The sequence below is a fragment of the Caretta caretta genome, chromosome 5 (assembly GCF_965140235.1).
Source record: "Caretta caretta isolate rCarCar2 chromosome 5, rCarCar1.hap1, whole genome shotgun sequence".
In the NCBI taxonomy this organism is placed as follows: Eukaryota; Metazoa; Chordata; order Testudines; family Cheloniidae; genus Caretta; species Caretta caretta.
Window position 1 is genome coordinate 74,497,254 of NC_134210.1, and position 14,542 is coordinate 74,511,795.

Genomic DNA, 14,542 nt, shown 5'->3' on the forward strand with positions numbered 1-14,542 from the left:
AATTACAGAAAAATAGCAGAATTGATCACCAGTTTACTACTTGACATACTAAACATTGATAAGTCTGCTGATGCATTCAATATATAACAACTTAATACAAACACAAACTACTTTTACTGTGGATTACTTTTTTTGTTACTGTAATACCTTTTGTCAGATTTTTTTTATTAGACCTCTTAATCTAAAAATCTGTTCAGTGTGTCTTAGAAGTACTGTATGACTTTGTCTTGTGCTTATAAAATTGTGAGAATGGTTGTGCTAAAAGGGCATTGCAGTATGTAAATGAGACATGTCAAATCACAAATCCATTTAATAAAGAGGAGGACTTTAGGAGAAAAGGGAGTGGTGGCTTGAGAATGTCTACGCTCTAGTGTATGAAGATGTATCCTTATCTTTCACTCTGGAAACTGTTTCACTTGCAGGCAGAGAAGAGGCAATCTGAAATGCCGTAGTCCTCCTATCATGGATATTCTTTGATCTTAAACCAAAATTGTCATAGATGAAGTTTAGTTAAAAGTGTGGTGTTGTATTTTTGATTTTATTTTAATTATTTTATTTTTTGGGTGTCAATTATGGTATTTTAAATAATTCTCAATTATGTCTTCATTTTCTTGGGGTGGGAGTCAGGGACTGTAAGTCTATGTAAAGAGGATAGCTGCAGGTAGGTAAAAATAATGGCCAGTTATGTTCAAGTTTTTATTTGTCCATTCAAAAAAGAAAAATTATCCTTCATTAAATTAGAGTAAATTTTTGCCTGAACCCTAATCTGCATTAAATTAGGGTACGGGATCTCCATCCTAGTCACCTAGAAAGACATCTGTGTTTTAAATTGCCACCCATGTCTGTCTATGTGGACCATGTGCATTATTTATAGTATTTTGCTGGTTTCCCATTGTTTAAGTTTTGAATTGTATAATTCATTGCTTTTGTTGTTGCTTTAACAGTATTTACGTCTTCTGTATGGAAAACAGTTTACATTGTCCTATTCTTGGAATTGCTCAAAGGATTTTTCTCCGGCAACTCAATATTGTATTTAAAAGAGAGAGAAATCAAGTTAGAGGAGGAAATTCACATTTTCTTTGGTATCTTGTAAAACTTTCTGAACAGTTATTTGTGTATTAATACAGATGTTTCAAGACTCTCAAATCAAAAAGGAGGTTTTACAATCAATTTCTTGTTGCATTATCTCATTGCATTATGTTTTTTTAAAGGCAAACCACAATAAAAAAGGTAGTGCTGTGCTTGGCAGTGCTCTTGTGTGATGTATAAAGTGAGCTTCAAGGTTTTTTTTTTTTAAATTTCTACTTGTGAGTTTTTATATTAGTAATACCAGGTCCTGACTTCCTCTCTCATGGAGTTGAGATGATGGTGACAGTTTTCCAGCTACAAGAGGGAAGTCAGGGTACAGTACTTCTGGTATTCTTTTTAGGTGAGGTTCTGTACTGTGCCTCAGCCCATGAAGTGGCTTCAAGCTTTCCCAGTTCTGGTGTACTTCATGTTCCCCAGCACCATTTAGACAGCCAGGGTGGGGATGGGGCACCGATTAAGTTACGGCAGCATGGTCTGGCTTCCTATGTGCTGCAGCACTGCCTAGAATCTCTAGTGTTACAGTGCCGTCCCTGATATGCCCTTCTCAACCTGGCATGCCTCTTATGCCAGTGTTTGTGAGGGGTCCACAGAAGACACTCACAGCTATCTGCTTCAACCCTGATCCTCCTGTGGCTGGATCCAAAAGTTTAAGAGCCCGTTTGCACTGCACTAACCCTTCCATGGGGCATAAAAAGTCCAGAGAAGTGAGGATTTCATCTTCGGTTTTTCTGTCTTTTGTATAAAAACAAAATTGTATGGGGTTGGGGAAAATCTTAGATCAACTTTAGTCCTTGTAAAAGAGCAGTGGAGAGAAAAAATACTGTTCCACTTTGTAGTCCGTCTTTAAATCTGGATATTGCGTAGCAATATCTAATGAATTGTTGCATATCTGTGGGGGTTTTGTTCACCACTGCAAGCTGATACCACAGATGTCACATGCACCTTACCCCAATTACTGTAAATACTACAAACTATCTTTTAAAAACATTATACATTACATGTAGAGACTGTACTTTGAGCAGTAATTAATTACAGAAAATACTATTATGAACAAGTATGAATCAGATGTCTCCAGAAAACCACCATTCTTTTTTGCCATGTTGCTCACTCAGAATTCAGGGTCCTTACCCAGTTTAGAATAAAATCTTAAGATACCTTCCATCTCCAAATGTTTAATCTTTTGTTTATTGGAATAGCTTTTACATTTTTTTTCTTGCCATTTGTTTATATTAGCTCATTACTTAAGTCCCCCAAGTATAAATATTGTACAGGAATATTGCTTTCTAAGATCGTTAGTTCTGAGAATTGCCTATGTAAATTTAATTCAAAAAAATTGTTAATGTATTAAGCACTATGTTAAGCCTCGATAGACAAGTTTTAATGTTCTTAATCTAGAGAATATTAAATTTAAATCTCTATCTTTCCAAATACCTTTTGCTTTTTAAAACCATTTTGCAGACTTTTAAAAAAGTAATATTAGTGAGAATAGCCAGCAGCCTGTCTAACACTCTAGCTGCTTATGGGTCTCTTTCCTGTGTTTCAGAGTAACAGCCGTGTTAGTCTGTAGTCTATTCGCAAAAAGAAAAGGAGTACTTGTGGCACCTTAGAGACTAACCAATTTATTTGAGCATGAGCTTTCGTGAGCTACAGCTCACTTCGTCGGATGCATACCGTGGAAACTGCAGCAGACTTTATATATACACAGAGAATATGAAACAATACCTCCTCCCATCCCACTGTCCTGCTGGTAATAGCTTATCTAAAGTGATCATCAGGTGGGCCATTTCCAGCACAAATCCAGGTTTTCTCACCCTCCACCCCCCCACACAAATTCACTCTCCTGCTGGTGCTAGCCCATCCAAAGTGACAACTCTTTACATAATCAAGTCGGGCTATTTCCTGCACAAATCCAGGTATTCTCACATCCCTCCCACCCCCATACACACACAAACTCACTCTCCTGCTGGTAATAGGGGAGGAGGTATTGTTTCATATTCTCTGTGTATATATAAAGTCTGCTGCAGTTTCCACGGTATGCATCCGATGAAGTGAGCTGTAGCTCACGAAAGCTCATGCTCAAATAAATTGGTTAGTCTCTAAGGTGCCACAAGTACTCCTTTTCTTTTTTCCTGTGTTGTAAACCTGAAATACTGATACAGGTAAATTCTACATATGTTTCAGCAAGACAGTCAGTCTTGTTTTCACATTCTACATCTGACCATACATGTGCAATGAGTTGTTTTATTAATGGGGAAAGTTATGGTGTTTAAAATAAGTTTTAGCTTTTCTGCACACTAGTAAATACAATGGTGATTTGATTCTAGTTTCTATCTTTAAATAATTCTTTATGCTTTTCAATTAGGAACACCTGTATTTAGAAACTAATAATGGAGAGAGGTTCTCTGTATCCCATAGAGCTCTGAGTTGGAAATTATTTAGTCAGTATTTCTACTACAAATCCTTGTTTTCAGGGGATACAACTTGTCATTTGGCCATACAAAAAATCTACAGGGTAATAATGCTTGGCATAAAAAACTTAACTCATGAGCATTTTTTCCCCTTAAATATTAAAGGGGAAAAAATCAGCATCGTTAGTAAGTGGGCAGAAGAAATTCAAATGATTCATGCTTTGTTTTGCATTCCATTGAAAATGTTAGGCTCAGCTTTTCAGAATTGCATGCACGTAATTACTGTGATTGTGTGCAGTTGTGTACATTCCAGTACTACATTTTTGTTGGTGGTGGTGCAATTCTAAAAATATGGGCCTTTGATCCTAAATGTATTTTATGTATTTTTCAAGTCATTACTTTTTAAAAGAAATACTAGAATAAATCATTAGAAAACCAGTTACTGTGCAAAAAATCTTTAAAATAAAGAGTTGTATGGGTTTTTTGCCCCTTGTACAGACTTGGGATCAGATCATTAGTTCGCTGTAAATTGGTGTAGCTGCATAGAAGTTTGCAGAGCTATGTCAGTTTACACCAGCTGAGGATCTAGCCCGTGGTACTTAGGCATGGCAGCAACTTTGTCTAAATGGCAGTACTAGAATAAAATTAGTTGTAAAATGTTCTTTTATTTTACAGATTAATGAGTGACTTTAACTGATTAAAGACCAGAGCAGAGGAAATTAACACTAAATACAATTGTTTAGTGTTTGACTTGACTCAAGCCAATAAAATTAAGCTATGACTGTTAATGTCTCAGTATTCTTAGGAATTGCAGGTGTCTCGAATGATTTGAGATTATGGATCATGTAAGTGGCTTTAGGATCAGTACAAGTTAAAGACAGTATGTTAGCTTCAGCTATATCTCAGTGTGGTGGTTTTACAACGTACATATTACTTAGCCTGGTTTCCTCTGGTCCTTCCCTACTCCCATATACTTTTCATCAAATTGACACAGCGTGTTTCCATAATATTTTAGACGTTGTGTGAACTGTTTTCTCTTTCTGGTTTAGTATTTCCAAATAACCCATTTCATTCCAACCCAAACTACTATCTGGTCTTTCTAATCTCATAACCGTGCAAACAATTTAAATGTTAGTGTTGTCTGCCTATACCACTTGTAGTAATAGGCTTCACCTGTGTTGTATTTTTTTTCTTTACATCTATATACAGGCTGGTTTAGCAGGAGCCCCAGCCCGGGCTGTGTCAGCTGTAAAGAATATGAATCTTCCAGAGATCCCAAGAAATATTAATATTGGTGACATCAGTATAAAAGTGCCAAACCTGCCCTCTTTTAAATAAAATGGCTACTACAGGTAAAATCAAGGAAAAATGTAATTGAGGTTTACCAAACAAAGACATTTCTAACTTTTGTTATTTGGATAAAAAGTAAAGGTACTTCATAGAAACTCTGTGTAAAATTAGTATGTGAAGTTGAATGTTGCTTTTGTCTTGCGCAATGATTTTAAAGGAAATGGGTAGTTCCTGTGTGATTTTGTAAATTCCATTCCTATGCCCTTGTAAGGCATATCACTGTCTTGGCTGCTGCAGTATTTTGGAAAAGTATTTAAGATATTCTTTACTTTATATAACCTATAATATTGAGTCTTTTTGTATATCCACTAAGGTCTATGATTAGTGCAGCATTCCTTATCTACTTTTGCTGTTTGTCATGATTATTTAAGATCAGAGTGTGTGTGTTGCATGAAAACATTAAACTGTCTTTTGTTTTTGTTTAAATAAAGTCATAATTAACTGGACTTCTAAACATGTTTTTGTCTGAAATCTACTCTTAGCAACAAATCACTTGCTTCCTGTTTGTTGAGCAAAGCGTGTGTATAAAAAAAATTGTGTTAGTGTTAATGTATCATTTTGATGTCCAAATGTTAAAAGAATTATACTAAAATATTGTGTGAATGTTCTGGAACTATGAATTTCACACACAGATTATTCAGGATTGTTTTGAAGAAGAAATTTGCCTCTATTAAAAATGGGTAGAAATGTGTAGACTTCTGTTACAAAAAGATGTTTTCAAAAGTGGCACACGTGTGTTCTTAATTCTGAAAATCTTTTCATGTTGACCTATGTCAAAGTCAGATTCAAGGCTCACAGAATTTGTCAGACCACTCTGTTTATTAGCAAAGCGCTTTGCCAGTGCACCCACGTGATTGTGAGCCCCCTGCAAAAGCTCAAGGTAGCTTATTTATACAGGTCAGCCAAAGCCAATTTAACATAAGAGACAAAAGGAAGTAGAAACTGACAAATATACATACATATCTTATTTGCATACTAACATTTACCAATTTCCTAGCTCCGTAGAAGCTCTAAGTTAATTAGTTTGAGGACCTTTTTTCTCACACTCCTTAATGTTTCTCTTCCTGACAACTATATTTCAACAAACCCACCAGATGCATTTCTTTAATGAATTATAATTTCAATATAATTCATTCTGCTTTCACAATCCCTCCTTTTGGTCAAGCTACGCAATGACCAGCAATGACTGGGTTCCACATATCAATCGTTCTTTATCTCTTTGTTCATCAGGGATATTTAAAATCATCAAATTAGTACTCTGGTTTGGGGCAGCTATCTGTGTAGCATGCCTGACACAATTTTGGATACAACAGGAAAATAACTGAAAACGTACAAAAATTATGAGGATTCCAGACAGGAGAGTTAGGGCTCCCTGAAACAACCAGTTTCCTATGCCAGAGAAATGGAAAAGGTTACTTAGCCACTTCCATAAAGATCTTGGCTCTTTGTGGGGAAGATATGTGATTTGTTCTAAGTGGCTAGAACGATCTGTTACCTCATTGGTGTTGTCTGGTATATACTCACAGCAGTCTTTTCCAATGAGAGCACAAGTCCCTCCTTTTGTCGCCAGCACTATGTCCAATGCCTGACGGTTTTGGAGGGCCGTCTGTCGGATTGCCCCTGTTTCTTTGGCCAGGGCTCTTAAACTTTCTCCGGTTTCATTTGCCATTATTTCAACTACTGCTTGTAACCTTAGGAGCCTTTTTGCATGGTGTATTATTCCCCCTAATGGTATGACGGAACCGCCAATGGCCTCTTCCCAGGTTAAGGGGCTTATGTTATTTACATACCATTGGGCACCTGTTAAATCCCTTCTTTTTCGCCTGAAATTGCGGAGGTGTTCTCGAGGGAAGGTTCCTAGCACTCGGAATTGTGGGAAGAGTCGGGCGGGATAACAGATTCCTGACCAATTAGCTGGTAGTGCGGTATAAACTCTGGTCCCACACACCCAGTGATGGCCTATTAAGGCCGGGAAGAGTCGGTTGCACCCATTTGTCATATAGGTGTTTGCAAAGGAGGAGTAGTATCCCCCAAAGGGTACAGGGTAATTCTCCTTATGAGGAGTGGTGTTATTTGCATGACCTTGAAAGATTGTATCATTTTCACTAAGGTTACTGTAGGGGGAACATGAGATTGATTTCTCTGTTTGATCCCAGGTTGAGAAAAAAATTCATATCTCCATACCCGGCCCGCCACTTTTTAGTTTTGTTTGAATAATCCCATACACCATTAGCCACAATATGCTGAAGGCAACGGCTTTTCCCCAGATCCAGCCCTGTCCCAATACACACCCAACACCGATGACCTTTTCCCTTCACCACACTTATCCATTTAGATGCATTTATTCCCACTGCTTCCTAGGGTATGTACGGAATAAGGTCGAATTTATAGAAGTTGGTTTTTTAGAAATCGGTTTTATATATTCGAGTGTGTGTGTCCCCACAGAAAATGCCCTAAGTGCATTAAGTGCATTAACTCGGCAGAGTGCTTCCACAGTACCGAGGCTAGAGTCGACTTCCGGAGCATTGCACTGTGGATAGCTATCCCACAGTTCCTGCAGTCTCCGCTGCCCATTGGAATTCTGGGTTGAGATCCCAATGCCTGATGGGGCTAAAACATTGTCACGGGTGGTTCTGGGTACATATTGTCAGGCCCCCGTTCCCCCCCTCCTTCCGTGAAAGCAAGGGCAGACAATCGTTTCGCGCCTTTTTTCCTGAGTTACCTGTGCAGACGCCATACCACGGCAAGCATGGAGCCCGCTTAGGTAACTGTCACCCTATGTCTCCTAGGTGCTGGCAGACGCGGTACGGCTTTGCTACACAGTAGCAGCAACCCCTTGCCTTGTGGCAGCAGATGGTGCAATACGACTGGTAGCTGTCATCGTCATGTCCGAGGTGCTCCTGGCCACGTCGGCTGGGAGCGCCTGGACAGACATGGGCGCAGGGACTTAATTTAGAGTGACTTGACCAGGTCATTCTCTTTAGTCCTGCAGTCAGTCCTATTGAACCGTCTTATGGTGAGCAGGCAGGCGATAGGATTGCTAGCAGTCGTACTGTACCATCTTCTGCAGGCAGGCAAGAGATGAGGATTGCTAGCAGTCGTATTGTACCATCTTCTGCCAGGCAGGCAAGAGATGAGGATGGCTAGCAGTCGTACTGTACCATCTTCTGCCGAGCAGCCATGAGATATGGATGGCATGCAGTCCTTCTGCACCGTCTGCTGCCAGCCAAAGATGTAAAAGATAGATGGAGTGGATCAAAACAAGAAATAGACCAGATTTGTTTTGTACTCATTTGCCTCCTCCCCTGTCTAGGAGACTCATTCCTCTAGGTCACACTGCAGTCACTCACAGAGAAGGTGCAGCGAGGTAAATCTAGCCATGTATCAATCAGAGGCCAGGCTAACCTCCTTGTTCCAATAAGAACAATAACTTAGGTGCACCATTTCTTATTGGAACCCTCCGTGAAGTCCTGCCTGAAATATTCCTTGATGTAAAGACACCCCCTTTGTTGATTTTAGCTCTCTGAAGCCAACCCTGTAAGCCGTGTCGTCAGTCACCCCTCCCTCTGTCAGACAATCGTTACGCGCCTTTTTTCTGTGCGGACGCCATACCAAGGCAAGCATGGAGGCCGCTCAGCTCACTTTGGCAATTAGGAGCACATTAAACACCACACGCATTATCTAGCAGTATATGCAGCACCGGAACCGGGCAAAGCGATACCGGGCGAGGAGGCGACGTCAGCGCGGTCACGTGAGTGATCAGGACATGGACACAGATTTCTCTGAAAGCATGGGCCCTGCCAATGCATGCATCATGGTGCTAATGGGGCAGGTTCATGCTGTGGAACGCCAATTCTGGGCTCGGGAAACAAGCACAGACTGGTGGGACCGCATAGTGTTGCAGGTCTGGGACGATTCCCAGTGGCTGCGAAACTTTTGCATGCGTAAGGGCACTTTCATAGAACTTTGTGACTTGCTTTCCCCTGCCCTGAGGTGCATGAATACCAAGATGAGAGCAGCCATCACAGTTGAGAAGCGAGTGGCGATAGCCCTGTGGAAACTTGCAACGCCAGACAGCTACCGGTCAGTTAGGAATCAATTTGGAGTGGGCAAATCTACTGTGGGGGCTGCTGTGATGCAAGTAGCCCACGCAATCAAAGGTCTGCTGATATCAAGGGTAGTGACCCTGGGAAATGTGCAGGTCATAGTGGATGGCTTTGCTGCAATGGGATTCCCTAACTGTGGTGGGGCCATAGACGGAACCCATATCCCTATCTTGGCACCGGAGCACCAAGCCGCCGAGTACATAAACCGCAAGGGGTACTTTTCCATAGTGCTGTAAGCTCTGGTGGATCACAAGGGACGTTTCACCAACATCAACGTGGGATGGCCGGGAAAGGTACATGATGCTCGCATCTTCAGGAACTCTGGTCTGTTTCAAAAGCTGCAGGAAGGGACTTTATTTCCAGACCAGAAAATAACTGTTGGGGATGTTGAAATGCCTATATGTGTCCTTGGGGACCCAGCCTACCCCTTAATGCCATGGCTCATGAAGCCTACACAGGCAGCCTGGACAGTAGTCAGGAGCTGTTCAACTACAGGCTGAGCAAGTGCAGAATGGTGGTACAATGTGCATTTGGACGTTTAAAGGCGCGCTGGTGCAGTTTACTGACTCGCTTAGACCTCAGCGAAACCAATATTCCCACTGTTATTACTGCTTGCTGTGTGCTCCACAATATCTGTGAGAGTAAGGGGGAGACGTTTATGGCTGGTTGGGAGGTTGAGGCAAATCGCCTGGCTGCTGGTTACGCGCAGCCAGACACCAGGGCGGTTAGAAGAGCACAGGAGGGCGCGGTACGCATCAGAGAAGCTTTGAAAACCAGTTTCATGACTGGCCAGGGCTACGGTGTGAAAGTTCTGTTTGTTTCTCCTTGATGAAACCCCCCGCCCCTTGGTTCACTCTACTTCCCTGTAAGCTAACCACCCGCCCCTCCTCCCTTCAATCACCGCTTTCAGAGGCAATAAAGTCATTGTTGCTTCACATTCATGCATTCTTTATTCATTCATCACACAAATAGGGGGATGACTACCAAGGTAGCCCAGGAGGGGTGGTGGAGGAGGGAAGGAAAATGCCACACAGCACTTTAAGCACAGCACTTTAAAAGTTTACAACTTTAAAATTTATTGAATGACAGCCTTCTTTTTTTTGGGCAATCCTCTGTGGTGGAGTGGCTGGTTGGCTGGAGGCCCCCCCACCGCGTTCTTGGGCGTCTGGGTGTGGAGGCTATGGAACTTGGGGAAGAGGGCGGTTGGTTACAGAGGGGCTGCAGTGGCAGTCTGTGCTCCATCTGCCTTTGCTGCAGCTCAACCATACACTGGAGCATACTGGTTTGGTCCTCCAGCAGCCTCAGCATTGAATCCTGCCTCCTCTCATCACGCTGCCGCCACATTTGAGCTTCAGCCCTCTCTTCAGCCCGCCACTTACTCTCTTCAGCTCGCCACCTCTCCTCCCGGTCATTTTGTGCTTTCCTGCACTCTGACATTATTTGCCTCCACGCATTCGTCTGTGCTCTGTCAGTGTGGGAGGACATCATGAGCTCGGAGAACATTTCATTGCGAGTGCGTTTTTTTTTCTTCCTAAGCTTCACTAGCCTCTGGGAAGGAGAAGATCCTGTGATCATTGAAACACATGCAGCTGGTGGAGGAAAAAAAAGGGACAGCGGTATTTAAAAAGACACATTTTATAAAACAGTGGCTACACACTTTCAGGGTAAACCTTGTTGTTAACATTACATACATAGCACATGTGCTTTCGTTACAAGGTCGCATTTTGCCTCCCCACACCGCGTGGCTACCCCCTCAACCCTCCCCCCTCCCTGTGGCTAACAGCGGGGAACATTTCTGTTTAGCCACAGGCAAACAGCCCAGCAGGAATGGGCTCCTCTGAGTGTCCCCTGAAGAAAAGCACTCTATTTCAACCAGGTGACCATGAATTATATCTCACTCTCCTGAGGATAACACAGAGAGATAAAGAACGGATGTTGTTTGAATGCCAGCAAACATACACTGCAATGCTTTGTTCTACAATGACTCCCGAGTTACGTGTTACTGGCCTGGAGTGGTAAAGTGTCCTACCATGAAGAACGCAATAAGGTGCCCTCCCCTGAAACCTTTTGCAAAGGTTTTGGGAGTATATCCAGGAGAGCCGCGAATGCCAGGGCAAAGTAATCCTTTCATATGCTTGCTTTTTAACCATGTATAGTATTTTAAAAGGTACACTCACCAGAGGTCCCTTCTTCGCCTGGTGGGTCCGGGAGGCAGCCTTGGGTGGGTTCGGTGGGTTCTGGCTCCAGGTCCAGGGTGAGAAACAGTTCCTGGCTGTCGGGAAAACCGGTTTCTCCGCTTGCTTGCTGTGAGCTATCTACAACCTCATCATCATCATCATCTTCTTCATCCCCAAAACCTGCTTTCGTATTGCCTCCATCTCCATTGAAGGAGTCAAACAACACGGCTGGGGTAGTGGTGGCTGAACCCCCTAAAATGGCATGCAGCTCATCATAGAAGCGGCATGTTTGGGGCTCTGACCTGGAGCGGCCGTTCGCCTTTCTGGTAGGCTTGCCTCAGCTCCTTCAGTTTCGCGCGGCACTGCTTCGGGTCCCTGTTACGGCCTCTGTCCTTCATGCCCTGGGAGATTTTGACAAAGGTTTTGGCATTTCGAAAACTGGAACGGAGTTCTGATAGCACGAATTCCTCTCCCCAAACAGCGATCAGATCCCGTACCTCCCGTTCGGTCCATGCTGGAGCTCTTTTGCGATTCTGGGACTCCATCATGGTCACCTCTGCTGATGAGCTCTGCATGGTCACCTGCAGCTTGCCACGCTAGCCAAACAGGAAATGAGATTTAAAAGTTCGCGGTTCTTTTCCTGTCTACCTGGCCAGTGCATCTGAGTTGAGAGTGCTGTCCAGAGCGGTCACAATGGAGCACTGTGGGATAGCTCCCGGAGGCCAATACCATCGAATTGTGTCCACAGTACCCCAAATTCGAGCCGGCAAGGTTGATTTAAGCGCTAATCCACTTGTCTGGGGTGGAGTAAGGAAATCGATTTTAAGAGCCCTTTAAGTCGAAATAAAGGGCTTCATTGTGTGGACGGGTGCAGGTTTACATCGATTTAACACTGCTAAATTCGACCTAAAGTCCTAGTGTAGACCAGGGCTAAGTGTCATTGCTGTTCCATATTTTGTTAAACAGACGAGGCCCTCCGGTGAGGTCTGGGGACTTGAGTAGGATAGCCAGGACAGGAACACCAGTTTGAGAGTGGGCTGGGATATGGCTGCAGACCCAGCAATTAGAAATATTAAGGGTCTGAGCTATCCACACCTGCTGCTGGATAAAAGAATTGTCATCATGGTCTCCCCAGACCGTAAGATACCAGCAGCCGAGAAACAGCGTCTGCTTCTGGCAACCCTTACGAGAGCATAGATTGTAAGGTATTGCAGACTGTTCCTCTACGTCTTATTCTGGAGTCAAAATTGACTCTGCGTTGTCCTGAGGTGATGATTGGTTCTCTGGGGATGGTGCCTTCTTACACTGTGAAGCATGTATCCACGTTGCGATGCCAGATAGTTTAACAGCCATCCGTGTACTAAGCAGTACCTGATGAGGACCCTTCCACTGGGGCTCCAAGGCGTTCTTTCGATGATGGCACCATACGTAGACCCAATCACTGGCTCGAGGTTCTGGCAAGTGTCGGAGGTGGGTTCCGTGGACCAGGCGGCTCGAACCTGTGAATGGAAGTGACTTACAGCTTGCATCAGTCCCTTGCAATACTGAAGGAGCGCACTGTGAGTCGAGTTCAAATCTGGAACGGGAGTAATGGTAGTCATAGCTCGCATAGGGCATCCCATAACAATTTCAAAGGGACTTAATTTATGCCTTTGGGATGGAGTGGATCTCATGTCCATAAGGGCTAATGTTAAGGCTACTGGCCAGTTTAATCCTATAGAGTCACAAATTTTAGCAGGCTTATTCTTAAGTACACCATTTCGTCTTTCAACTGCACCTGCACGCTGTGGGTGGTAAGGACAGTGCAACAGGGATTTGATATGCAATATACGGCCCAGGTGTTGAATAAGTTGTCCAGTAAAATGTGTACCCTGATCACTGGACAGAGTAGCAGGAATTCCCTAAATAATATGATTTAACAAACATTTGGCAACAGACAGTGAGTCAGCCTTGCAACAAGGAAAGGCTTTAATCCAACCGGAGAATAAACATACCATAACAATATAAATTCATATTGTTGACACTTAGGTATTTGTAGAAAATCAAGTTGCCAATGCAAGAACGGTGCTTGAGGCAGGCCCCAGAACCCCTGGGCCACTTTTACAGGTTTACCAATATTATGGCTTTGGCAAATGGTACAGGCTGCACAGTGGCGGGCTGCAAAAGAGCTAAAATGGGGGGGCCCACCATCCTGTCTTTGTTACAGCAGAGACCATCCCCTCCTTTCTGACATGCAAAACACCATGTAGCAGGGTGGCCAGAGGCGGATAGAGTGAAAAGGGGGCTACAAAGGCGCCAGTAGGCGAGCGCCAAAAAGAATCGGGATGTAGAGAGCAACCTTGGGCAACCCAGGATTCTTTCTCGGTTTCTGGGGCAGAGTCTTGGAGGAGGGTGAGGTCAGTGAGGGACCAGGAGGGTAAGAGGAGAGCAGAGAACAAGGGAATCAGACATTTCGACTAGGCACGCTGCAGCAGCCACAGCACGCAGGGAGGTAAGTCTTGGGCAACAGGGTCTAAAGTGGCAGAGAAATAAGCCACTGGGCGGTTCTTTTCTCCGTGCATCTGAGTGAGAACTCCAAGTGCACACCCAGATTGTTTGTGGCAGAAAAGGGTAAAAGGCTTAGAATAGTCAGGCAGCCCTAAGGCAGGGGCAGAAGCCAAACCCTGTTTGAGGGAAACAAAGGCAGAATTGGCCTCAGGGGGCCACGGCATGGGGTCAGGCACAGAGAATCGAGTGAGTTCCTGGAGAGGTTTTGCAAGGGAGGCATATTAGGGAATCCATTGTCTGCAAAATCCAGCCATGCCTAAAAACTTCCAGACCTGGCGTGGGGCGCGGGGTCGGGGAAAGCTAAGGATAGCTTGGACGCGGATGGGAGAAAATGCACGGGAACCCTGGGAGAAGAGAAAGCCAAGGTATGTGACAGAAGCTTGACAGAGTTGTAGTTTAGAGCGAGAAGCTTTGTGACCCTTATTTGGTAAGGCAGTAAGGAGCACTAAAGAGTCAGTTTCAGAGGCAGACAATGAAGGGGAACAGAGGAGTAGATCATCTACATATTGGACTAGTGTGGACCTGGACGGGAAAACAAGGTCAGCAAGGTCTCGGGCTAATGCTTGGGAAAAATACGACGGGATTTCAGTGTACCCCTGGGGCAGTGTGGTCCATGTGTACTGTGCCCCTTGTAAGAAAAGGCAAACAGGAACTGGGAGTCAGGGTGAACCGGGACAGAAAAGAAAGCAGAGCACAAATCAACAACAGTAAAATGAGTTGCATCTGGTGGGATAGAAGCCAGAATCTTTGAGAGAGGCATGTTTTGATTCTGTCCACCTATGATTTGCCTCTTCCCACCACTGCATGAAATAATCAACCTCTCCTTTTGCCAATTTAGTTTTAGGTTGGCCGAGTTTGTCTTTTA

At 43.7% G+C, this 14,542-nt stretch overlaps 1 protein-coding gene across 5 annotated transcripts in view; it reads left to right on the forward strand.

Annotated features, from left to right (window-relative positions):
• The window catches only part of AP3S1 (adaptor related protein complex 3 subunit sigma 1), a 42,810-nt gene extending 37,517 nt beyond the window's left edge, over positions 1 to 5,293 (forward strand). For 3 of the 5 annotated variants that reach the window (XM_048851329.2, XM_048851331.2, XM_048851332.1), the window contains exon 6: positions 4,707 to 5,293. In XM_048851329.2, the coding sequence (XP_048707286.1) occupies positions 4,707 to 4,835 (129 nt within the window). In that variant the 3' untranslated portion in view covers positions 4,836 to 5,293. Of the gene's footprint in view, positions 1 to 422; positions 1,271 to 4,706 lie in introns of those variants that run through there. The other 2 variants (XM_048851330.2, XM_075128615.1) reach the window with 2 other exon arrangements.
• The last annotated feature ends 9,249 nt before the right edge of the window (positions 5,294 to 14,542 follow it).